The sequence below is a fragment of the Crassostrea angulata genome, chromosome 5 (assembly GCF_025612915.1).
Source record: "Crassostrea angulata isolate pt1a10 chromosome 5, ASM2561291v2, whole genome shotgun sequence".
NCBI lineage: Eukaryota > Metazoa > Mollusca > Bivalvia > Ostreida > Ostreidae > Magallana > Magallana angulata.
The window spans coordinates 48,148,790-48,176,406 of NC_069115.1; the positions used below are offsets into that span (position 1 = coordinate 48,148,790).

General features: G+C 33.3%; 1 protein-coding gene across 1 annotated transcript; it reads left to right on the forward strand.

The window, feature by feature from the left end:
• Window positions 1-1,501: 1,501 nt before the first annotated feature.
• LOC128182978 (uncharacterized) lies at window positions 1,502-15,996 on the forward strand. Its single transcript, XM_052851763.1, has 10 exons — window positions 1,502-1,523; window positions 1,920-1,943; window positions 2,874-2,906; window positions 5,526-5,628; window positions 5,971-6,047; window positions 9,033-9,234; window positions 9,388-9,498; window positions 9,775-9,874; window positions 13,989-14,101; window positions 14,977-15,996. The coding sequence occupies exons 2-10, from the start codon at window positions 1,941-1,943 to the stop codon at window positions 15,057-15,059; spliced, it is 825 nt and encodes a 274-aa protein (XP_052707723.1). The 5' UTR covers window positions 1,502-1,523; window positions 1,920-1,940; the 3' UTR covers window positions 15,060-15,996.
• The last annotated feature ends 11,621 nt before the right edge of the window (window positions 15,997-27,617 follow it).

The window sequence follows — 27,617 nt, forward strand, 5'->3', positions numbered from 1 at the left end:
CCTATTCAAAACTTTGAAAAAGAAAACACCGACAAAGGGAATATTCTAGTACAAACCGTAATAATCTATCCGTCCATCTATCTATATATCTATCTATCTATCTATCTATCTATCTATCTATCTATCTATCTATCTATCTATCTATCTATCTATCTATCTATCTATCTATCTATCTATCTATCTATCTATCTATCTATCTATTTATTTAACTATCTATCTATCTATCTATCTATCTATCTATCTATCTATCTATCTATCTATCTATCTATCTATCTATCTATCTATCTATCTTTCCATCCATCCATCCATCTATCTATCTATCTATCTATCTATCTATCTATCTATCTATCTATCTATCTATCTATCTATCTATCTATCTATCTATCTATCTATCTATCTATCTATCTATCTGTCTATCTATCTATCTATCCATCCATCTATCTATCTATCTATCATCCTCTCAACCTATTTATATTTAAGAAAGAAAACTCCTTTTCATTTTCATTTGGACAATTGTTTTTGAAAGGCGAAAAATATTTATTATTTGTTTCCGATAAGACATTATGAATTTCTGAAAGAAGTAAGTATTTATAATTAGCCGTATAAATAAAGAGCATGTACTGAAATGCTATTTTTAGAGATGATTTTAATCTATCTATCTATCTATCTATCTATCTATCTATCTATCTATCTATCTATCTATCTATCTATCTATCTATCTATCTATCTATCTAATTATCTATCTATCTATCTATCTATCTATCTATCTATCTATCTATCTATCTATCTATCTATCTATCTATCTATCTTTTTTAAAAAAAAATTCATTGTTATTATTGAAAAAAGTGTTTTGAATGAGTTTAATTTTTTTAGTTGGCTGATCTAAGAGAAATGATGGCAAGTATTTTTTTTTATTTTAAAGTAAGAGAGTATTTTGCTTTATTCTCTTTCATTTCCACCTATCTTTCAATCGATGGATTCTTTTGTTAGTTTTTGGGTTGGTATGTAATTGACGTTTAGTTAAGCACGGTTAGCCTACACCCTTATCGCTTTATGTCAGGTATTGTAATCTATGAAGCTTTGTGATAATGCTATTAATGATGATTGAAAGGATTGAGAGTCCTAAATCCCGAACTAATTTGATATGTTCCTGTTCTAGAACGAGAATAAAGATTGTACTGTTCAAAAGAGCAAGCTATTCACTGAATTTTGAGTTGAGTAATAAATTAACATATTAATGGGAACAAGTTAATCATTTACCTAACCAGTACTTTGAAAAAGAAAACACCGACAAAGGGAATATTCTAGTACAAACCGTAATAATCCATCCGTCCATCCATCCATCCATCCATCCATCTATCTATCTATCTATCTATCTATCTATCTATCTATCTATCTATCTATCTATCTATCTATCTATCTATCTATCTATCTATCTATCTGTCTTTGAAAAACAAATAAAAAAAATTAAAAATTTAATTTTTTATCAGGAAACAAGAATTGAAGGACAGATTCGACCTTATGTAAGTGTTTCTCATTCACAAAAGTTATTGAAGTGGTATTTAATTTTCATTTTATACGCTCGATTCTTAACGTAGTGAACAAACAATAAATATTTCTGATTTGTTAGATAAAAACTATTTTGTTTGATTTTATCTATCTATCTATCTATCTATCTATCTATCTATCTATCTATCTATCTATCTATCTATCTATCTATCTATCTATCTATCTATCTATCTATCTATCTATCTATCTATCTATCTATCCATCCATCCATCCATCCATCCATCCATCCATCTATCTATCTATCTATCTATCTATCTATCTATCTATCTATCTATCTATCTATCTTTTTTTTTTAAAAATTTCATTGTTATTATTGAAAAAAGTGTTTTGAATGAGTTTAATTTTTTTAGTTGGCTGATCTAAGAGAAAAGATGGCAAGTATTTTTTATTATTTTAAAGTAAGGGAGTATTTTGCTTTATTCCTATCATTTCCACCTATCTTTCAATCGATGGATTCTTTTATTAGTTTTTGGGTTGGTATGTAATTGACGTTTTGTTAAGCACGGTTAGCCTACACCCTTATCGCTTTATGTCAGGTATTGTAATCTATGAAGCTTTGTGATAGTGCTTAATGATGATTGAAAGGATTGAGAGACCTAAATCCCGAACTAATTTGATATGTTCCTGTTCTTGAACAAGAAAAAAGATTGTACTGTTCAATAGAGCAAGCTATTCACTGAATTTTGAGTTGAGTAATAAATTAACATATTAATGGGAACAGGTTAATCATTTACCTAATCAGTACTTTGAAAAAGAAAACACCGACAAAGGGAATATTCTAGTACAAACCGTAATAAAATGGAATTGTCCTTCGGTTCTCTGTGCAATAAATATTCTGATAATTTGAAAATATCGTTGGTTTTGAGATGAAAATATGCATTCCCGATGATGCATCCTATAATATTATAGTAAAATTTATAATATAACTTCTTCACCAGACAATGGGGTGTTTCTCAGTTTCAATCAATCTATCTATCTATCTATCTATCTATCTATCTATCTATCTATCTATCTATCTATCTATCTATCTATCTATCTATCTATCTATCTATCTATCTATCTATCTATCTATCCATCCATCCATCCATCCATCCATCCATCCATCCATCCATCCATCCATCCATCCATCCATCCATCCATCTATCTATCTATCTATCTATCTATCTATCTATCTATCTATCTATCTATCTATCTATCTATCTATCTATCTATCTATCTATCTATCTATCTATCTAATCATCTGTCTTTGAAAAACAAATAAAAAAAATAAGAAATGATTTTTTATATTTTTGATTATTTAACAGGTAAATAGAAGTGCAGGACTGATTCGACCCTATGTAAGTGTTTCTCATTCACAAAAGTTATTGAAGTGGTATTTAATTTTCATTTTACACGCTCGATTCTTAACGTAGTGAACAAACAATAAATATCTCTGATTAGTTAGATAAAAACTATTTTGTTTGATTTTATCTATCTATCTATCTATCTATCTATCCATCCATCCATCCATCCATCCATCCATCCATCCCTCCCTCCCTCCCTCCCTCCCTTCCTCCCTCTCTCTCTCTCTCTCTCTCTCTCTCTCTCTCTCTCTCTCTCTCTCTCTATCTATCTAATTGTATTAAAGTTGACATGAATTCAGAAATACGCATTATTTCCTTTTTATCTAAGTACCGCAATATTAGTTGTCGATTTCTATTGTTCTGTCCCCTATATATGGCCGGGAACACTATTCATGCTTCGTTGCATTAAGGATTTTCATTCACCCAAACACGTTACTATGGACGAACAGACGGGTAGAAACTCGCTTTGAACAAAAATAATATGACAGCCACTGCACTGACAAGGAAATCCAATAAACGACGAAAACACGACAGGCTGAAATCAAAGCACAGATACTTGAAAACATTATCAATAATTGTAGACTATTTTCCTGTGTATTCCTGTGTATGTTTTAATATCGCACATGCGCAAACCACACACTGTGGTAGATCGAGCACGTTGACGTTGATGAACCGGTTAGTAACGTAACACTTCACCAAGAAGGGCGAATACGATTATAGCTTAAAACTGTTATTAATCTTCGAATTATGTTCATAAATGAAAGCTTTTTGCAGTTATAATGTAGTTGAATGTTGCAGGACAAATCGGAATTATAGAAATCCCTGTTTTTGTGGAATATGAAAAACTCGACGCATATTGTTTTCTAATTGACAGTGGTTAAATGCGTTGCCACAACCGCTCGCTGACAACACGCAGTTCAGCAATTGGCGACGAAGGCTTTTAATGCTAAAATATCTGCAGTAGCTTCCCACACACTTTACATGCAAAATATATGATGCAATAATGACAGTTTATCTTACAAAAGTAATGACTAAATTCTTATACCTATCTTCAAATGTTACGTTTGAATATATCAGTTTACAAAAAAACAAGAAAAAAACACACTTGTTTTAAATGTACATGTAATACTTAACTAGTACATCTTCATTTAACTCTGATATAACATAATTAACACTGTGCCGAAAAACTTTGCCATTTGCCAAAGTGGAATTTTAGCACCCGCGTAAGATGAAGTTTCATTAAAAGTCATAAAAATCAACGATACTGGTACTGTACCAGTTATCGGCTAAGACCAGTTCTCGGCTAAACTGAAGGTTCGGGTTTATAGCACGCGAATATCCGAGATTTTTTAATTCAGTCGTCTGTTTCGAATAAAGAAAAGTATGTTTGCTTGAAAACTTTCCTTAATATGTTTTAAACATAAGCTTTAACGATCCTATTGTTTACCGCTGACTTACAGCTGTGGGGGAAGTGACGTAATAAGTTAAAAATAGAATAAAAATAGAATATGACCTCTTTGTGATACGTAATTATATCCCTATTTTGATTTGACATATAATATCAATACATATAACATTTATGAATAAAAGGAACTCGCTAAATTCCGGAAATAAATAAGGAAACACGAAAAGAAAACGTTAAATCATAGCCGATAACTGGTACAGTGCCAGTAGACCCTTTTTTAGAGAAATATAACAACTTTTGTATTAAATATTTAAGTGTGTCTCACCTGACAGGTGGGATATTTACTTTTAAAAAAAATTTTTACGAAGGAAAGTAATAAATCCCATAAGAGAAAATAATTTTCCAAAGGAAATATTAAAAATGTTAAAGTATTTTTCTACGAACCCTATAGAAGTTATATTTCTTATACATGTAGGATAAAAGTATCTTAGAAGAATTTGAAGCAGGTAGTTTTCCTACAGAAAATTAATGTTTCGTATAAAATTAAAAAATTATATGGGAAGTTTGTTCAAATTCTATAGGAAATTAAATTCCTATAGGAAGTTTTTAGTCCCGTAGGAAAGTCAAAATATCCTAAAGAATTATTGTTTTTCTTAAAAAATTCATGTTTTAAGGTAAAAACTTAGAACAAACGTGGTTATAAATTCTTTAGGAAATGGGCTGTCATTATGCTAGATTTGAATTTTTCGATAAACAGTAATTCTGACATTAAAATAACAATCTTAAACCTGCCTAATACTTTTGATTAAAGGAAGTTTGATACGATATTTTTGTGAAGGTTTGGATATATAGGAGTGCTAGAATAGTTGTTGCCAAATACTTAGCAGCTTAAAGAAAAACATTGAATAAAGTCCTTTACTATAAGGTGTCTGAACAATGTATGAATCCAGAAAATACCATTTAATTATTATCACTTTTTGTACTCTTATTTTTTCATAGGTGTAATGTTTCGTGTTTTATTTTTTTCAATTTCAATTTAATTTGTTAAATTTTCAATTTAATGTTCATAAGGATATCTCAAATACTTAAACACTTATTGGGCAAAGCTGATTGGTTAATTTAATAAAAAATGTATATCTTACTTTTACAAAAATACCCAGGAGCATATTCTCCAGGAAATATATAATTATAAATTAAATTCATTTCAGGCCATTCTTAATCCTGACAAAAGCGAAGTGAAAATGATTTTTGGAAAACAAGAGGATCATATCAGCAATCGTCGTTCTTGTCACGGTACCAAGTTATTAAAAAGTGCGTTTAATGTAATGAGTTTAGTATGAGAAAAAAATAATCCTACAATATTAAGCAATTACAAACTATGTCAACGACTTTCATTTTAAGAAGAAATATACATGTAAAACACATGTACATGTTTTACACTTAAATGATCAATTTAACAATACTCAAATATATCCACTGACTTATGGCTTTGTATTGGCAAGTTATAAATTAAATTATGTTTATTTGTTTATATAACGAGTAATTATACACCTTGGTTAACCTTATACGTTTCACAGTATTGGGCTTTTATTTTGAGCGATAAATTATGATACATCAATAAGCCATTTCATACATGTTTGTTTTATTTTCCAGGTTCTTTTAGCTTGGCTCCCTTTTTTTCCCCTTGCGCTGGAGGAACTGGCCATGGAAGCGGTCAACCAGAATATCAGGTATATATGCTAGGTCCTAATATATAGATTACGCTCAGTTCTATCTGTTAATATCTATCTGGAATATCTAAAACTGATATGTTTACGTTATGTTTTTTGCGTAGGCAAAACAGCCCCCATTTTACAAACATGTGTACCAATATAATTATATTAATATTTTTTCATAAATGTGTTTTCTTTAATGTCCACATTAAAATCTAGCCTATTTAATGCGGGTTCGCCAAAGCTTTAAAGTAGGGCCGTTACTTAACTAGAGTGGGTTGCTGAAAATATAGCTTTTTATACATAAGGATTTCAGCGAATTCTTTAAGGCTAATATATCAAATACAAATACATGTATGTGCGTGGATAATTTACATCAATATTGTTAGCACTATCGAGCACTAACAACTACGTTAGTCTTTTTACTGAAATACGCATTCTCGATTTCACGGTAGGGCATTCTGGAAATACTACCGTGGATAAACTCTACCATGTAAATTTCGTTTTTTATTATCTATATGATTTGAAATTGTGTGTTTTATAACCTGTATATTAAAGCTAAAAAGTAACAGTTGCTTAGGTCTTATATTGCCAAGACGGTAGGGATCATGACAATTCATTTTTAGATGATAATAAATGCCTAGCTTTCTCAATTGCATTACTGGATCTTTCCGTCAAGCTCATAAACAACCTCTAATATGTTTTTTGAGCTTGCCGAAAAAGGTTCGGGAAGATAATTACTACAAAACAGTTCCATTGGTTCTACTGATCGTTTATTTTACCTTAAAATTGAAACTACAGTAAAATCAAAATGATTAAAGCATAATTAATGAGTTATGCCATTGCCGATGAAAAGCCCCCCACCCTTCCACCCCTAATTTCAATGCACCATCCAATTAATAGAGGGCGAAGCCCTCTCACGAGCCCTTTGGGTCCGTGAGAGCGAAGCTCTCCCTATAGATAACACGAGTATATATGTCCAAATATGGAAATTACTTTCTATACCTATGAAGTTGAAAAACTCTTCGAAGATTGAGGAAAAAATAATCACTTCACGCACAGTGACATCATCGGCATCCATGTTGAATTTAAAAAATCGTACTAATTTCACGTTTGATGATAATTTATCAACTTTGTTCAATGAATGATAAATACATTGAAACTTACCTAATGTGTTCTTAAAAAATTAATTCCTTATTAAAAAATAAATGTTCGTTTCCTAAAACTTTCAACAATTCCAATAGATCCGATGAAATAAATTTTAGGACATCTGATTGGACAAAAAGACGTGTTTCAACAGTGAAGCAGTTTTATTTTATTGTTATTAAAATGGCAGAGAAGACTTACACAATTGCTGACTCTTTCACAGAAAACTGCTAGCCAGGGGTGGTGGCGAGAGTGACGAGCAAAGACACAAACAAAAACACACACTGTACGCATTATACAACCATTTAGCAGACATGTAAAGTAATAAGAATGAATACTCAAAGGTATATAACATGCCTATATCAATTAAAAAGAACATTAAAAAAGTTTGACGTCAAAATACCTTCCCATTAATTAAAGTTCATAAAAAAAATTTCGATTCTAACTTTACAATTGTTAAATACAATGCTAAAGGCAGTGAGAAACTCCATAGTTTTTAACATTTCCTAATAGAAATTGATTCCGTTACTTCTTTTAATTTTTTCACTAATAAATCTTTTTTGTACACTATTTTTGTAATGTTATTAAAATCAAAATTAAAAAAAAAATATATATATATTTCTGTATACAGGGTTATTTTCGCCTCATGTATTTTGCCCTTCTAAAGTTGCAAACATTTTCGACCAGTCTTAAATTCGCCCGCTGACAACGAGGGCGAGAGGGGCTAAAATAAAACGGTGCGAATATTCCCTGTATTCAGTATTTTTTATTATGTTTGTTCCTGCCTGACAACAACAAAAAATTGGGTTGATCAATCTCAATCTATCAAGTGACATATTTATTCACAAAGAACGATGATCTATGCAAACCCATGTACAAGTTGCCTAACATCTTGCATCTCGTCCAATTTTTACTCATTTAAACGCTTCAAAGTTATCAATCTCACATTTAAAATACTCTTTGAAAATATTCGCTTCGCCCATGTTTACTTACAATGTCTTGCTGCTATTCAATTTTAAACGGTTTATCCCTTTCCTCTGCAGTGATTTGAGCAAATTTCGACGCCGCCATTTTGTTTTTTTTCTGCTCCAGACACAACGATGTGACGTCAATATTCAAAGGGCAACTACTCTAATTTTAAAAAATATCAAAGGGCGTCTACTCCAAATATTTTAAGAACTTACGGCATGCGGTTTTTGTATTGAATAATATGAAATGTCGAAATGAGTAGGCAACGCGCCAGCCAATGACAGCCATGTTGCCTTTAATTTTCACCGAACTAACATAGAGCCATGTGAGGCAATCACGTGCAATGTTTAAATCGATGAAAGTGTGACATATCAGTCCAAGGGAAAACAAAAATAATTTGTTATACCATGTATTATATCATTTGTTTTCTTTTTCCTAAAATTGTGAGTAACATGACATCTATGTACATTTTTGTTCAATTGTATATTTAATTGCTTGCTTGTATACGATAAAAAAACCCCTGATTTAACAACAACTCGAATAAAAAATACGTCATAAATATCGTTACGCGTGTCATATTATAAATTTTACATTGACAAGTGTTGGATTTACATCCATCCAGGAACAAAATAATTACAAGTTGTTGATTTACACCAAACCATTATTTTTTAAATACAGAATCTTCAGTTTCTGGATTTATAGCAGTATATACAAAATATGCGGTATGACAATTTTAATAATAATTTTATTTGGTGAGTTTATGCACAAAATTACAACTTTTGGAAATTCATCTACCCAGTGAATCTTAATTTACGATATGACATATATTAAATGTACAAAATTGTCATAATCTGAAATTAGAATTTGTTTTTTCTCTGTTTTATCTAGGGTCACTCGGATATATATCCGTCCACTTTGAATGTTGTATCCAACTGTCCCAGTCTCGGAGAATACATGCAAAGGTCATTAGCCAAATGTGCTGATGTTTGCGGAAGTTACATGCAAGATGGAAACTGCGCGTATCATTGCATGCGTGACTCTTCTAAAACAAAACTGGTAGAATTTTGTGCCAAACCAAAGCCTCTTTTTGGTGAGAATTAATCGCCCCTCCCCCACCTTCCCCTTCCAAAATAATAATGACACTTAAACCAACTTCACTATAAGTATACCCATCCCATTTTTTAAACCAAAGCATTTAATTATTTAAGTATATATTGGTTTTCTTTATTCGTTGTAAATCAAGTCTTTTGCCCGGAGTATGACCAAGTGGATCAAACTATCCAAAAGGACCTGTCTACCCTGTGCAACTCTACATTTTCCCGAAATTATTATAACTCTTCGGATATTTACTTCTGTAAGTACACTCACTTTCACAGTGTGCATCTTCTTAGAATAATAAATACTAGAGATATAAAGAAACATATAAATATACAAACTGATTTAAATCAGATCCTCTGATTTGCTCACGAAGATCGCTACACAATGTGAAGCAATCTTCGTTAGCAGATAAAAGGATATAATTTTAACCAGATTGATAATTATAAAGATAGATAGAATATTCAAGTTGTCATCATTGTAAATAATTTTGAACTGTTTTTGCGATATCATGCGGTACTATTTTCTCATGTAGGTGATCCCAACAATTGTCTGCAATTACGTGAGTCCAGTGTGCGTAGTGGTGCAACAACGCTGACAACTCTGATGAATGAAACAACTGAAATAAATGACAGGTAATTTAGAAATAGGGTGAATTAAAACACACTTTAAACGAAGTGTCCGAACAATTTAATAGAACCTTCATTAGTTATAAATATAAACCGCAAAGTTCACAAAGTAACAAGATGCAATTATAATTGGGGTGAGTATAAAGTCTCCCAAATAAACGAGGCCATCAGTGGGGGTAGGGATGACCCAGATAGTCAAACCTAAAAGACAAAAATATTTAATACTTGATTATTAAGGTCTTCCGTTTCCAACGGAAGACCTTATTGTTATTCTTCGGATTCTTTTTCTTCTTCTTCTTTTTTTTCTTAACACATTTTTTTGTGCACGCGATATCTCAGAAATTGCTCCACCGATTTGCCCGAAATTTTCAGATCCTTCTACCTATGTTCTGAACCTAATCGGAAATTTTTTTGGTTGATGACGTCATTTCCGTTCTTGAGATATTGGCATTTTAAAGATTTTTTGGGGGCTGGTTTGTCCAAGAGTGTTCTCATAAACTACAAACGATATCAATTTCAAAATTTCAGGGATGATAGACAAAAGATTGTTTGTATGCACAAAAGCATTCATCTTTGCCTAGCACAAGAAACGCCGGAGCTTGTTAGGGCTCGAAATTTGAGATATGAAAAGCGTTGTGAATTTTCGTGCTTTGCTTTGTTTATCTCTTTTCTGGAAAATATTTTGTTATAACATGTAATGTAAAAAAAGTTTAAATTTACAAAACCTGTTAGCTGATATCAAGAAAAAGGGGCTGGCCCCTTCAATTAGGGACCTAGATGGGTAAAGAGTCTTTAATCTATAGCTCCTCACCGAGGGATATTATGTAATAAATTATAGAAGCAAATATGTTTATCTTACAGTTATGAAGCCCAACAGTATAACGATTTTATCATGTGTTACGTAATTAGGGGGTTTAAGGGGTCAGAAGTCCAAAACTGTGATGCTCAATATCTCAAAATGAAGGAAAATTTTGAAAAGCAATATTGAACAAAAGATGCTCAAAATATTGAGCTTAACAATAATGAACCATAATTTCTTTGTTATGCGGTCCTTAAAGGGAGTTACAGGGTCGACCCCAAAAACGACCCTCTCAAGATATCTCGAGAACGGTACAAAATTTGTTATTATTTGTTAAACAAAAAGAGTTTGAATTGACAAGAGCTTTCATTTGAAATCATGAAAAAAGGGGCTGGCCCTTCAAATAAAGGGCTGAGGGGACTCTAAAGTCTTTTAAGGATAAATTTTTATTTTGAAATATTTTGTGATACGTTATAGAAGCAATTATGTTTATTCTAACGGTATTCACCTATACATGACAATCATTCACTCCTATGTTACGTAATTAGGGATTTTAAGGGGTCAGAAGTCCACAACTTTGATGTTCAATATCTCGAAATGCAGGAAAATTTTGATAAGCAATATAGAACAAAAGATGCTCAAAATATTAAGCTTAACAATAATCAACCATAATTTCTTTGTTATGCGGTCCTTAAAGGGACTTACAGGGTCGGCCCCTAAAACGACCCTCTCCAGATATCTCGAGAACGGTACAGAATTTGTAAACACTTTTTGAACAAAATGTGTTTGAATTGACAAGAACATTCCTATGACATCAAGAAAAAAGGGGCTGGCCCTTCAAATAAGGGGCTGAAGGGGCTCCAAAGTCTTTTTATGATAACTTTTTTACTGTGAAATATTTTGTGATACGTTATAGAAGCAATTATGTTCATTCTAAAGGTATTCACCTATATATGGCAATCATTTACTCCTATGTTATGTAGTAAGGGATTTTAAGGGACCAGAAGTCCAAAACTTTGATTCTCAATATCTCAAAATAGAGGAAAATTCTGGAAAGCAGTATTAAACAAAAGATGCTCAAAATAATGTGATTAACAATGTACAACCCTATATTGTTTGTTTTCTGGACCTTAAAAGGAGTATTTGGACCAGATATCAAAATTATGTTCATTCTAAAGGTATTCACCTATATATGCCAATCATTTACTCCTATGTTATGTAGTAAGGGATTTTAAGGGACCAGAAGTCCAAAACTTTGATCCTCAATATCTCAAAATAGAGGAAAATTCTGGAAAGCAGTATTAAACAAAAGATGCTCAAAATAATGTGATTAACAATGTACAACCCTAAATTGTTTGTTTTCTGGACCTTAGAAGGAGTATTAGGACCAGATATCAAAACGATTTTTCCCAGAAATCTCAAAAACGGTAACCAATTTCTAAACACTTATTAGCGGTACACAAAAATACCTTTAACTAGAATGAATGAAAAGGAGCTGATCCCTCAAATAAGGGACATTAAAGGGATAGATGGTTTTTCACCCAGAACTCTTAGATCTCGCCTCCTTTTCCGGATACGTTTCGTTGGCGCAGATCAAGAACAAGGTCATTTTATATTCTAAAAATCGGATGGAAGACCTCCTCGTTGCTCGCAACGAGATCATGTCTAGTTTCTATTTCTGAAATTAATGATGTAACCCCAGGGGTCATTTACTGTATATATCAGATGAATCGACATGACCCCAGGAACAAGACTATATATGATTTATGGGTTGGCTCTCACGTGTTTTCAAGATATTTGGGCACTTCCTGTTTATTGGGGGTCAGAATCATCCCCGCGGCCAATGACCTATATACCATTTGATGCCCCTTGACACAAGGAACAACAATATATATATGTTTTAAGGGTATGGATGTCAACGGATCTTGAGATATTAAGTAATTTTCCAAACCTGGGGGTTGATATATCTAATATACCATACAAAATTTGCCAATAACACTCAGTGTATGAATCTGAAGACCCAATGTCAATATCTTTAACAATTACCAAGTTATAACCATCTACAACAGAGTGTATAATTTTCCCCATAGGATTCAATGTTAAACCCCAATCCCATAAGACCCCCACCCAAAAAAATATGGTTGTCCAACCCCAAATTAATAAAAATTAAAACAGGGTGCACAACTAAAAATGCAGGCCTATCATATCGTAGAGTATTTTACAATTCTGTTCAGCCATCACTGAGAAAGGCGATGGACAAGTTCAGAGGCGAGAAAATAGAAAAAGAAGAAAACGAAACCCTATAAAAACAATAAGTCAACGAACTTCGATGGGGGAGACTTAATGAGAGATTTTAAGACATTATAAAACATTATAAGAAGGAAACTACTTTGCTGAGAGCCTGGCTCCGATTTCACAAAAAAAACTTAAGTCAAATCTCAGACTTAAGTCTGAGTTTTTTCTCAAATATTTGAGTTTTTTCTCAAATTTGAGAAAACTCAAATCTCTGCATTTCACAAAAAAATCTTAGTCATGTCTTTTACTCAATTTGAGAAAAAACTTAAGTTACCTCCATAGCAGACTTAAGTCAAATCTCAAATAGGAATATGTCATAAACATCATTAATTCAGTATTATATTGTCTGTAATGTTCATTTCTTAGTTCTATTCCACTCAAAAAACAGCGTACATGCAGGTTTGATAAATATTTTTTCATTAATTAAGAAATAATAATTTTGGCGGAGTTTTCTCCCTTGACAAAAATGTAAACAAAGGGAATTAATTCATTTGTTTGTGTTAAATGGAATATTAAACTGTGCAGTGATTCTACTTTCAAATGATTTTAAGGTAACCATAATTTGTTTGCTATATAATATATAAGATCATGTAGATTTGTCATCCATACTTAGCATAACAAAGTGTACATTTCATTACGGATTACAATTTTATGACTCTTGGTAATTTAATCCGATTTTCCTCTGTTGAAAACATAAGCAGACGATTGTTTTTATTTAAGAATAAATAAAAAAAACAGGGAAAGTTATAATGGGCCACTTGTGACAATGAAAATTCTTGACTCAGCTAAGTAAAAAATTCATCTCAGCTGAGAAATGACAAAGTTTGATTTGTGAAATGCAATTTGAGAAAAATCTCAGCTGAGTAAATTCTCAGGATTTGAGATTAAACTTAGTTAAAAACTTAAGTTTTTTTGTGAAATCGGAGTCTGAACTTATTTTAATCGCATTTAATGGATCCGTGAAATAAAATTATCTTCATTTTCTTTTTCGTTTGATGTTGTACATTCATTTTCTTCTCGTTGTAGGGATAGTCAGGAATTGTTTGTATGGCTGTTTGTTTGTTTGGCGGCTTTAACATTAGCCATTATAATTGGATACATCCTCCACAGCGTTTTTGTCAGGCTTGGAATTTTCTCAGGTAAAACATGTAATACATATTTAAGATTTGTATTACTGCATATTTTAAATTGAGACTTGATGGACAAAAAATCATAGTCGGTTTTTCTTAATATTTTAAGGTATAATATGTTAAGAGATAACCTTGAATTTAGTACAGAAAAATATTTTAACTTTATAATTTTTGTGTTTTCCTATATTTTGATATGGAGCTCTTTATTTTTTAAAAAGATCACTACAGTCTTAAAAAAGGTCAGGAGCAGAGTTAAATGCATAACGGAAAACAAAGTTTGAAAAGTAGATATCGAACAACCCAATAAAAATGTTTAAGTCCACTAGGAGGAACTGTACCTTCATTATTGCAAGTCCCTGTTATAGAAACAACATGTCCTCATTAGCTTCTGTATTACTTGCATTTATAATTATATGACATTAAAAGGAGTTAAAGGGTCTCATCTGTTTGTGGGTTCAGAAACATCACACTATATCAATAACATAATGGTGATCCCTGATGTACTGGGTTACATGTAATATGTTTTTGGAGTGATAGTATCAAAAAATTTGAAATAAGGTTTTGTCATATAATTGACAGATACAATAAGAGTTTTGTAAACATCTTAACTGAAACTATCTACAACTAAAAATTGATTGGACACACTGAAAAAAAAAACAGAGTACAAAATGTTTAAACGTTAAAATCGTTATTAATATACGTACAATGACGAAATTTACCTACATGTATTAACATGAAACAATCGTTAGAAATATAAATTTTCTTTTCTTTTTCTTTAAGTTTGAGTTATATTGAGATTATTATTGTTTCCCCAATGAAAATTCATGCATACTTTTAGTATCTCCTTATTTAACTTATTAACTGAATGTTTGTACGGTTTGCAGAACAATCCCGCAAAATAACAGAAAAAGGAAATCAAAATGGAAAGCAACATGAATATACAGAAGAAATGATCACATTTGGTTGATGTGAATTGCAAATGTTTATAAGTTGCAGAATAACGCATTGACACCTATAGTCTGTGCATGCATCATAGATGTACATTGATTCTTGCTGACACTAAAACTTTTAATGGACTAAAATTGTAACTTATAAATGGTTTTGTTTTTATCGGTTGTCTTTTTTTTAAAACTTGGTTCTTTTATTGTTTTCCTAAAAAAATTCTTTTATTGTATATGTACTGATAGTAATGACATTATCTTTGATGTGGAATGAAACTATACTTATCAGAAACATAAACATTATATTATGCAGATATTTCTTAAATGGCTAGTAGTGTACGCAGATCAAAGATAAAATTATGCATTCTTCCAAATCACTCCCATGATGTTGTTTTTGTCAACAATAGACTAAAAAATGTCCACAATTAAGATTTGAGCGTTTTAAAAACGTTTGTGTTTTTTTGGCTTTGTTGTCAACCATTGTTCTTCATTATCAAAAAGTTGATTTAAGATATTTCTTGATATAATATATATTGTTGTCTAAATGTCCGATTGAAGCATATATTTCTAATTCTTGTCTAGTAAAGAAAACAAACGTTTATCAAATCAAAGTCATATTCTTGAACTGTTGAACACAAGAAGGATTATTCATGTGATCATGATATATGCCTTGTAAGCTAAAACGCTGTTCAGTTACATGGATGAAACATCGCATCCATAGATACTGAGGCATTCATACATGTAAATGTTAAGACAATGTACATGGTGAAGTGTTGACAAAACATTATTTTTACTTTCGTAAATCGACATACTGATAGAACGTATTTTCCCTTAATTGCACATTTATTTTCTAACAGTTCTGTCTAGTTTTATAGATTTCTCATCAAATCAGTTTAATAGGACAAAGTTAAAAAAATTAGCTTATTTCGTATTTTGGATTGCTTGCTTGTAAAAAATGTTTTTTTTTAAATAAATAATAAATGTTTGTATTTATGATTGTTTTCAATCCGCAACAGAGTTGAACATATTTCAATTTTAATAAATTTTATAATTCCTGAAATCGATGTGTTTGACATATCTTACCACATATGAAATATCAGAATTCGTGAGTCTTAATTTGATGACAATGAAAAGAATGTGCATTAAAAATTAGCTTTCACATTCAAATAATTACATTTCTGGAATATTTAAAAATCACAGTATACGGTCTCTGAATAATACATTGCAGGTTAAAATTATACATTCATTACTTATTTTTGCTTGAATTATCATGTTGTTCAAAGTTTTGCTCTGTGTCCTACTGGTAAAACGGCAAAAAAAACCTGAAAATTTGTATTATTCTGTTGACATTTGAAGTCATAGTACGTTCAGTAAGGTCCAACAAGGAGATGAGCTTATGAAAAAAATGTATTTGAGGTCATCTTTTTCATATGGTATAAACTGTTGTTATGTACCTGGAACACGTTTTTATAATCTCGATTTATCTAAAGTGACAATCAAAACTTACTATATATACATGTAAAGTTATCTAACTTAATTGTTCTTTTACTTCAAATTTTTTGTTTTTATTGTTTATATTTCTTATTTGTGTGTGAATATTATGAAATAAACAATACTATTACATAACGACCTTCAAATTTATAATCTTTAGAAGAATACAGATTAATCATACATATAGGCAGACAGAAGTTATATGTAAATATTATTGTTTCATATCAATAAATACAACTTACAAATATCTTTAAAACTGATAAATAATTTGTGAAATTATACCAATTCTTTGAGTTTGTTTATTTGTGAAACAAATATCTTTAAAACTGATAATTAATTTGTGAAGTTTTATCAATTCTTTGAGTTTGTTAATTTTTGGTCATATTTCAGTAATTGATCTTTAACTTTTAATTACTTTAAATTTTGATAATAGAATTTTCTACGACCAGGTAAAAATTATTGAGGTAAAATCTTTCCAAAAAGTATAAAGTAGCCCTGAGATAGACCTCATATATTTTCTATAATTTTTGCCTCATTTTCAAATAAATGACAACTATTTTATTATCACGAGGTATTATTGTCTTTATTTACATTGACGAGCAAATGGAAACAAACGGGCATTCAATGTTGCCTTGATGGGTTAAAAAGGGATTTTAACATGAATATGTTTTATTAAAGATCCATCACTATTTTTGTATTTGATACTATAACGTTAATTTGATCAGAGTTATGACTATTGTTGGTTAATTAAGCAAGGTGGTCCCTAAGCCTCCTGCTTTTATTTACATCAATAATTGATTCTCCTTGAAAAGAGATCGATTATGTTAAAGTTTCAAAGATAATTGATTTGTTTGGACTACTATTTGATTCTGTTATAGCCAAAAAAAGAGAAAACGGCTTTAACAGGAAAATTATATCGTGTTAAACATTTCTTTATTATAAACATTTTACACTTTTTAACCAAATTTCTTTCGAAAACGATAAAATATATTTATAAAATGTGTATCATATAACAGACGAGAAATTATCTCTTTTCAATAATATTTGAGTTTACAAAGTTTGATGCCTTAAAAAGAAAACAAAAACAAAATGTGTAGTACCATACGGAAAAAACATTATTGATACAAGATGAAACAAGATGAAACTTTGAAAATCTCATAAAAAACTTTATAGTAATTAGTGGACTTTGTATCATTATATTAAACAAAACTCGTAAATTATTTTTTTTTTATATTGATACAGCGACTAATGTTTAATTTCTATGGATTTTCATTTTCTATCACCAATTTCTAAAGGGAAAATAAAATAACCATAAATATACTATAACAAAATGCACATATGCATGTCATAATATATTCACTGTTACAGTATGTATCCAACTATCTTTTGAACATGAGCTCGACTTTTCTCTAACCACAAAACCGCAAGTTGAATGCCTGTTATTTTTCACACAGTCGGAGAAAGGTACAAATCACCAGTTTCTCTTATTTCAATCTTCGGTTGGTTTTCGTACATTGTATTTTCGCTGATGTGGTGTCCATTAAGTGCCTCGTCGGTTGACGGCTCCAACGATGACATGACAGGTATGATAGACACAAAGTCCATCTTTTCTTGAGAAGTGTTTATAACATTTCCACTGTTATCATCGCATGCGACCGTTCTGTAGCGTTCGGGGTCTTCATATTCTACATTCTGCATTTCTTCGTAAAAATACTCGTTTTGGTGGCTCTCATTTATTGATGTATTTTGAGCTGCTGTGTCCGTGTTGCCTACTTGTTGAGCATTAAATTTGCAGTGACGATGGACACATCTTCCTAGATATGTAGCAGCTAGGACAATGAGTACACATGTTATGATTAACATAAATTGCCAATTTGTTTGTATCCGATGTTCAATAATTGTTCTAATATTTGTATCGGTGATTTTAAGAATTGTCGAGGTACTTCTTTCTTCCAAAAAATCCGTACCATTAAGATCTTTAAGGGCAGTAACGGAAGAACGTGGAATGGAAGAGCTTATTTCATTACCTGTTATAAATACAGTTTTTAACATTAAAAAATATTTATTCCAAAACCACAAAACAAAAGACAGAAAGAAACCTTTAGCTTCTATATATATACTAGATTATGACTTTAGTGAGAGTAAAATCAACTGTCTAAGAGAAAATCAGAGTCAAAAGCGACCAAAGACCTGTGCATATATGCTGACGAGACAGCACTAGTCAGCAATTATATATAAAACAAAGTGCTCAAAAACATTCATATTTTAATCAAATAAGTTTAATTAAGTATACGACGAAATTCCACATTATTATGATATGTCGTAGAACGTCAATTTTTTTTTAGAACCATAGTATGTAATCGAATAAATGGTTTAATTATCGTCTTAAATTCTTATTGACTGCTTATTGTAAAAAAAGTAGCGCAGTAAATGCAATGTGATTATGTAAATACAAAGAAATCTAAGGTAGTACTATTCACTAGTAAAATAGTTTTTTTAAGAATATAATCTCAACAAACAAAGTAATTGGGTAGTTTTTTGTAAACCTTTATCCTAATAAAATATCCTGGTAAATTTATTATATTCTTTGTGTCCCCAAGGCAGGAAAGCCGAAGTAAACCGTATATTGATCATTTTGAATCCTGCATTTGATCTTTGTGCAATTTAGCCATGTTTTATTCAAAAATACATTTTAAGTGCTTTTAACAGTAAGACCTAAACTTTGGATATAATCATCAGCAACGTCAATATTTTATATATATCAAATCTCAACGTCATATTAAAAGACCAATGGTCAAATATGATGACGTCTTCTACAATGATTATCAATGTTCAACTTTGCAGATATATTTAAAACTTTAATTTGCCGAACTCGTATCGTCAATTTTCATTACTTTGATATATCTTAATAGCGGAGTCCTGACACATAAATGCATGCAGCTTAATTCAATTTAAATAAAAATTATACAGCTTTCTTTCAAAGACCTTGTATTTCTTTTTTAATTTTTTGCTTAAAAGGAAGTTAAAAAGCGCTAGCATTACATTATGTTAGAATCAACATTAAGTTATCAGTCACACTATATTTTAGTGTATATAATTACTAAAAATGTCTTTGGTATAAAAAAAACCTGCTGAATATTTGTAATGTCTTAAAAAGTATGGCGTTGCAAATTTTTGTCACTGACTATTACATTTATACTGCGATTAAAATTTTAGGTTTGAGGTATTGTGGGCAAAAACCGTTGGTTCTTTTACATTTGTAATTTTAACAGGTTTCGATCCATTTGACAAACTATGAAAGTTTCAGAAAATTTGATTAAAAGGAAAAATTTGATCTCTTAGTTTCTTTAGATCTTAAAACATAGATCAATGGCTTATATTCCTAAATAACATTTTAACCTTTTTAAAGCTTTCTTTTTATAACTTTGAGCATGGGGTAAAGTTCATAATCAAAACAGCATGTAATCTTTTAATATACTCATTCGATTTAAGCATCAACATTTCGACTAAAGACTATATAAACTATGCTAAGACTATGTGAACACCATAATATCTTTATGAAAAAGTGTTATTTAAGGTCTGAAATATCAAAACACAACAGCAACTGTTATGAATTTTCCTAACAAAACAATTAGTGGAATGCCTAGCATGATGTAAGTTACAATTTCATTTCTATTTATCCTTTAAACCAATTAAGTCTTTCGATCACTATTCAAAATAAATCGCATATAGTTAGAGTGGTTCTTTTTTACTTCCCCAGTCACCAATTCCACATGTAAACTATTTAGAATCTGGTCTATTCAATTGTTTTACATGACTTTAAATTACTACTTTTATATTCTCATGTACTTTTTATTCCCTCGAGCAACTTGTTGCGAGGGGGATATAGCATCGCTGCTGTGCGTATGTTTGTAAGTTTGTTCCTTCATTTACATTATTTGTATGTCTTCCTGCGACGTGCCTTTTTTGCGATAGACTTTGTCACAGGATATAAAAACGAGTCGTGATTGTTTAATCGCATTCCTTCATAAGCAAATCATCTGTTGTACTAAGCCTACCCATTATTTTCATTAAAACCGCATGCTAGTAGTTAAACATAAGAACGATATACGCTGTGATTGAGTCTAAACAATTTTTAAAAATGTATTTATTATTGCAGTAAAAACTATTCGAACCATAATATCATGATGTATTACATTTATTACCTCTTGTTTGAAAATAATATTAATCATGGTATATTTATAAAATTCATCTTATTACAACGGGCCGCTCACTTATGATAGTTGTTGTGTCATTGTATTTTTTCCGGAATTATATTTTCTCCCCATGCTGATTTTTGTTTTTCTATTATATACTTCCGGTGTTTTAAGCACGAGTTTCGGACACAAGTCCGATCAACAATTTTCATCCTGAGTTATTTTAATAGGCAACCATGTAAGTTTAAAACATTATAAATAGTTTATGCTGGTATTAATTTTCATAATGTGTCAGTAATAAGACAGAATTTTGGTTTATATCTGTAATTAACGATCTCGCTATTTTTAGTATCATGCTATTTTCAGTGCAGATTTTCTAGGCCTTTTATATAGAACTATAAACAGTAAAACTCAATTCCTTTATGTAAAATTTTGATATGTATGATATCATATGATGATTTGATAACTATGTATTATTTTGGTATATGAACAGTTCATTTAATGTTGGTATAATTTTCCAGCTTTCACAGAATGTCCCACAAAAGGACTGGTGTCTGTTTCCAGACGTGTTTATGTTGAATAAATTGAAGATACAGAATCTTTGGGATGTTTTGTATTACTGACTAAACAGTGAAAGATGGACCCAAGGAATACCAGGAAACTCACAGAGAAAGGACAGGGATATTTTGAAGATGAAGTGCAGAGGTATTCTATAAAATTAGCACGTTTACACAGACTTATTGATGAAAATATCCTCATCATTGACCAGACAGAAAATCAGGACACATTGAAATTAACACAGGAACTCATAAAGAGAGACTTTTTAGAGTATGTTAGAATCCATGATGTATTTTGTGAATACCTTAACAGAACAAATACTGAAGATAGTCATATGGAACTGCAGTCTCATATGCTTATCTACACAAGTATACAATTCAAAGTGAAAGAAGCTCTTAATTCAGGCGAGAAATTAATAACAGAAAAACAACCTCCAGTTCTAAAGACTGAGAATATCGCCAACTCGAAGAAAACTCCCTCGAGAAAGTCAAGGTCAGTTAAATCAGTACACAAGTCATCAAGATCACATTCATCGAGTACAGTCTCCGACCTATATGTTCATCAGAAAATAAAGGCTGAATTGGCACGAAAAAAACTGGAGTTTGTCGACAGAGAAAGTGACCTCATGCGTCAAAGAGCAAAGGTAGAAGCTGAGGCCCTTGTGCAGAAAGCTACAATAGAGAGCCAGCTGTTACGTGTAAAGGCTGAAGAGGACACAGAATTGGCTGAACTTAGTGTGAAAATTCTTGAGGAGGAATTTCAAGAAAGCTTGGACAATGATAGTGAACACAGTGATTGGACAACCTCACACACGAATCGTTATGTGGTGAATCAGAGTTTGAATGTTGAGAAAATTGGAAACGACAACAACAGACTGTTGACACCAGAACCAGAACATGTAGCACCAGTAAGGACCCCTTATGTGACAAGAACTCTGCCAGTGTTTCCAGATGTGTCTTCCCCACCTCCATTTCAACCGGATAACAACGAGTCGATAACCGGTAATCTTGTGAAAGCAGAAATGTCACCTCAAGTGAATAGACACCTTCAAGAACAATTCTCAGCTGAAAATACATATGTACAGACAACTTCCAAAGATACTGTTAACTCAGACTCTGTACCATACAAAAGACTTAATCCATCTGCCCAGCCTTTTGAAGGAAGTTGTACATCAAATCCTAATGCTCTTAATTCACACACAAGTCCTGTACTCAATCAAGCTGTGATGGACATGTCAAACTTTTTAACTAAGAAAAGCTTTATTCTTGAACGAGTGAAGCCCTTCGTTGGAGATTCAGAGTTCTACTTGGCATGGAAGAATACATTCAAGGAAGTGATGAAGGAGATTGAAGCCTCACCATCCGTGGAACTTGACCTTATGATACACAACCTCAAAGGACAGCCTTATGAACAGGTGAAGAGTATCAAGAACTCTAACACAAGTGACTCATCTCTTGCGATCAAAAGAGCATGGGAAAGATTGGATTCCTATTATGGCAGCCCGGACAGAATCACAAAGGCCCTGAAGAACAAGTTAAATGATGTAATCGAGAAATTTGACTTCAACAACAAGTTGGACTATTTTCGTCTGTCCGATACCTTGAACGAAATAAGTGCCGTAAAGGATGACCCAAAGTACTGTCAAACCTTGAGCTACTTCGACACAGCTGATGGAGTAAACCCAGTTATTCACAAATTTCCTCGGAACTACCAAAACAAGTGGCGTGACAAAGCTATTCTCTTCAAAAGAAACAATGATGTAGTGTACCCTCCATTCAGTATGTTTTGCACCTTCGTAAAGGATATGGCATACGTCATCAATGACCCTGGTTTTGACTTTGACAATGTACCTCAAAGGAAAACATCACAACGATTCGCATCACAGAGCAACTCAGCGTCACAAACCAAATCTAACAGACAATTTCACAGACAAACCGTTACATCCAACAAAACTAGTGTAACAGAAGAAAATGAAAGGATACGCTGTGCGATTTACATTTCTCACCACCTTACCAGTGATTGTAATGCCTTTCGTTCAAAGAGCATCGGTGAAAAGAAGGACATCTTAAGAAAACATGGACAATGTTTTAAGTGTTGTGATGGCAAACATTTGTCAAATAACTGTCATGTGTATGTGAAGTGTGACACTTGTGGTAGCAGATATCATTGTGCTGCTATGCACAATAACACTAACAGACCCGTACAGGCGTATGGCGGGGAGAGATCGAGCTAAGACAGAACATCATTGCCGCATCCTAATACTAACACAGATCCCGTTTCACAGGTTAACGCTGTGTGCACAGAAGTCTGTGGCAATTTCAAAGGCAAGTCATGTGCTAAAATTGTGCTCATCAGTATTCATCACAAGCACAGTCAACATCCACCACTTAGTGTGTACGCCATACTTGATGAACAAAGCAACAAGTCTCTGGCTAAACCTGAACTGTTTGAAATTTTTGATCCGAACACAGCATGCGAATCATACAAACTGTCTACCTGTAGTGGATCCTCTATAGTCAGTGGTAGAAGGTCTCATGGATTTGTTATCAGCTCATTGGACGGACAAACAACATTTGATTTACCTACGTTGATCGAGTGTGATGCTATCCCTAATAACCGACATGAGATACCAACTCGTGAAGTTGCCATTTATCACCCCCATCTCTCAAAGATAGCGGACTTGATCCCACCCATAGATGATTCGGCAAACATATTACTACTTATAGGCAGGGATCTTTTAAGAGCACACCACGTTCTTGACCAGATAAGAGGTACTTCCTCTCAACCTTATGCTCAACAACTACCATTGGGATGGGTAATTATCGGAGAAGCATACACCATCATCTATTGATGTTATGAAAACTATGATATGTTCTCAATCTGAAGAAACCCCTGTTGGTTTTTTTTATACCTTGTGATCAGAAAATACATATTTCAGAGTGTGTGGAGAACAATTCAATATTCAAACGCACAAGTGAGGACAATCGACCATCGTTGTCAGTCGAAGATCGAGCTTTCCTGAAAATAATGGATAATGGTATGAAAAAGGATTCATCGGGACACTTTACTGCTCCCTTACCTTTCAAAGAACCACGCCCTGCTCTCCCTACTAATCGACAACAAGCGATGGATCGAGCTCTTAGTCTGGATAGGAGCCTTCAAAGGAACCCTACGAAGATGATGCACTTTCATGAATTTATGAAGAATTTGTTTGAAGCTGGTCATGTGGAGCAAGCACCGCCCTTGACCCCTGAAACTGAATGTTGGTATTTACCTCTGTTCGGGGTATACCACCCACAGAAGAAAGATAAAATCAGAGGAGTATTTGACTCGTCGGCAAAGTGTGATGGACTGTCCCTTAATGATGTACTATTAAGTGGACCTGATTTGATGAATAACCTGTATGGAGTTTTGCTGCGGTTTCGTCGAGAATCTATTGCAATTATGGCTGACATTGAGCAAATGTTTTATTGTTTTATGGTTGATGCAGATCACAGGAGATATTTGAGATTCATCTGGCACAAGGACAATGATTTTGAAAAACCCCTAGTTGACTACCAGATGAAAGTACATGTTTTTGGAAACAGTCCCTCCCCTGCAGTGGCGACTTACGGCTTAAGAAAAACAGCTGACATTGCGGAAGAAAAGTATGGCAAAGATATGAAGAAATTTGTTCATTTTAACTTTTATGTAGATGACGCACTGTCTTCACATGCAACCACAGAAGAAGCAGTATCGTTACTTCAACGGACAAAGAGAGCTCTGGAGGAACACGGTCACCTACGTCTTCACAAGATAACCTCCAACTCCAAGGAAGTACTAGCTGCATTTATTCATCAAGATCTAGCTAAAGACCTGAAGAATTCGGAATTCTTGGCTGATGATCTTCCAACACAAAGAAGTCTGGGCGTTTGCTGGAATCTTCAAGAGGACTTCTTTACCTTTAAAGTAAACATAGGAGAGAAACCCTTCACTAGACGTGGTGTCCTCTCTTCTATCAATAGTCTGTTTGATCCTCTTGGATTCGTAGCCCCAGTGACAATTGCAGGAAAAGCAATTCTCAGAGAGGCCATGACCAGTGGTTTGGATTGGGATGAGCCATTGCCGCCTGATTTTATCCAAAGATGGAATGCGTGGAGGTCATCATTGTCAGGTCTTGAAATGCTTTGTGTACCGCGTACTTATGGAGGAGTACCGATAAGCCAAGCACATAGTACAGAACTTCTGGTTTTCTCTGACGCGTCTACAATGGCTATTGCTGCAGTCGCTTATGTGAAACTGGGTTACGGAACAGAACAACGACTTGGATTCATTATGGGAAAAACCAAGCTAGCCACAAAGCATGGACACACCATACCGCGGCTGGAACTCTGTGCAGCTGTTTTAGCTGTTGAACTCTATGATCTTATTACTAGAGAAATTGACATTAAATTTGACAATGTTTCCTTTTTTACTGACAGTAGAGTTGTCATAGGTTACATTAAAAATGAGTCAAAACGATTCTTCACGTATGTAGCAAACCGTGTGGATAAGATTCGCAGACTAAGTGAACCTGAAGACTGGCACTACATTTCCACAAAGTTGAATCCAGCTGATGAAGGCACTCGCTCAGTGCAAGTGAAAGACTTGCAGAATAGCTTATGGTTAAATGGACCACCTGTAACGCATGAATTGTGGAACAATGATCAGGAACCACAACTATGTGGAGAAGAATTTGATGATGATTCAGAAGTCAAATCTTGCAAGATGGAAGTGCAACCATGCTGCAATTTAGGGTCGCATCGTTTTGAGAAATTCTCAACCTGGAGTAAACTCACTCAGGCAATATTGCTGATTCAGAAAGTTGTAAGATGGAACTTGCTACACAAACGTAGAAATGGAGAGGACAAAAATCCACTTACCTTGAGAGCTGCTGAGCTTCTGATCATTCACGTCATTCAACATGAGGCTTTCCTGGATGAGATTATCGCCTTAAAATCTGGACAGACTGTGCTTAAAACGAGTCCCATTTATGACCTCGACCCTTACCTTGACGACACTGGATTATTGAGAATTGGAGGAAGACTTCGCCGTTCGAACCTGACCACCCAGGAAAAGAATCCAATCATTATTCCCAAGAAGAGTCACGTTGCAACTCTGCTCATAGATCATTTTCACAAAGAAGTAAAACATCAGGGTCGTTTGTTCACAGAGGGTGCAATACGTAGTGCGGGGTATTGGATCATCGGGTGTCGTCGTCAAGTGAACTCTTACTTGCGAAGGTGTGTGATCTGTAAGAAACTTAGAGGAAAACAGCAGCAACCTAAAATGGCCGACCTTGCGGAAGTTCGTCTTCAACCTGCCCCACCATTTTCATTTGTTGGAGTAGATGTTTTCGGACCCTGGGGTGTAGTTACTAGAAATACCAGAGGAGTGAAGGCGCAAGCTAAAAGATGGGCAGTTATATTCACCTGTTTGGTCATTCGAGCGGTTCATATTGAGGTGTTAGAAGAGATGAGCTCTTCCAGTTTTGTTAACGCATTACGCCGTTTTGTTGCACTGAGAGGAGAAGTACGGTTGATATGCTCAGACTGTGGAACCAACTTTGTTGGAGCTGTGAAGGAACTGAATGCTAGTGTTATTGATGTAAATGATAACATTCTCTCTAATTTCATGAAGAAAAAGGGAATTCAGTGGAAGTTCAATCCCCCACATGCATCTCATATGGGCAGATCTTGGGAGCGATTAATTGGCGTTGCGAGGAAGATCTTGAACTCTCTGCTCCTGGATGCCAAAGTCACACGCCTTACTCATGAAGTACTGGTAACTCTAATGGCTGAGGTAACTTCCATCATTAACGCTCGTCCACTGGCTGGAATCTTCTATGATCCTCAGGAACCCTATCCTCTTTCTCCAGCGACTTTGCTGACCTTGAAGACAACCCATACTGTGGACTCTTTCAACCTTGAGGAGTTTTCCCAGAAAGATCTACACAAAAACCAATGGCGCTGTGTACAGTACCTTTCAAATTGCTTTTGGAAGAGATGGAAAATGGAATACTTATCTTCTCTTCAACAGAGAAAAAAGTGGCAGAAGGATGAGAGAAATCTGACGGAAGGTGACCTTGTCCTCCTTCGGGACAACACCTTGCATCGAAATGACTGGCCAATGGGTATAATAGAGAAGACACACCATAGTGATGACTCGCGTGTCCGCACCATTGAAGTTCGCGTGGGCCCAGAGAGGAAGATCTACAGGCGTCCAGTAACGGAAGTCGTGCTTCTTGTACCAAAAGAACAGTAGAACTTGATTTAGTTAAAAGTTCGTTGAAGTTAAGTGAAACTTCATGTTATTGTGAAT

What these genes read in the sequence shown, in the direction of transcription:
- LOC128182978 (XM_052851763.1), top strand. An exon ending in ACAACTGAAATAAATGACAG is followed by an intron (nt 9,875 to 13,988) that starts GTAATTTAGAAA and finishes TTCTCGTTGTAG; the next exon opens with GGATAGTCAGGAATTGTTTG. An exon ending in CAGGCTTGGAATTTTCTCAG is followed by an intron (nt 14,102 to 14,976) that starts GTAAAACATGTA and finishes TACGGTTTGCAG; the next exon opens with AACAATCCCGCAAAATAACA.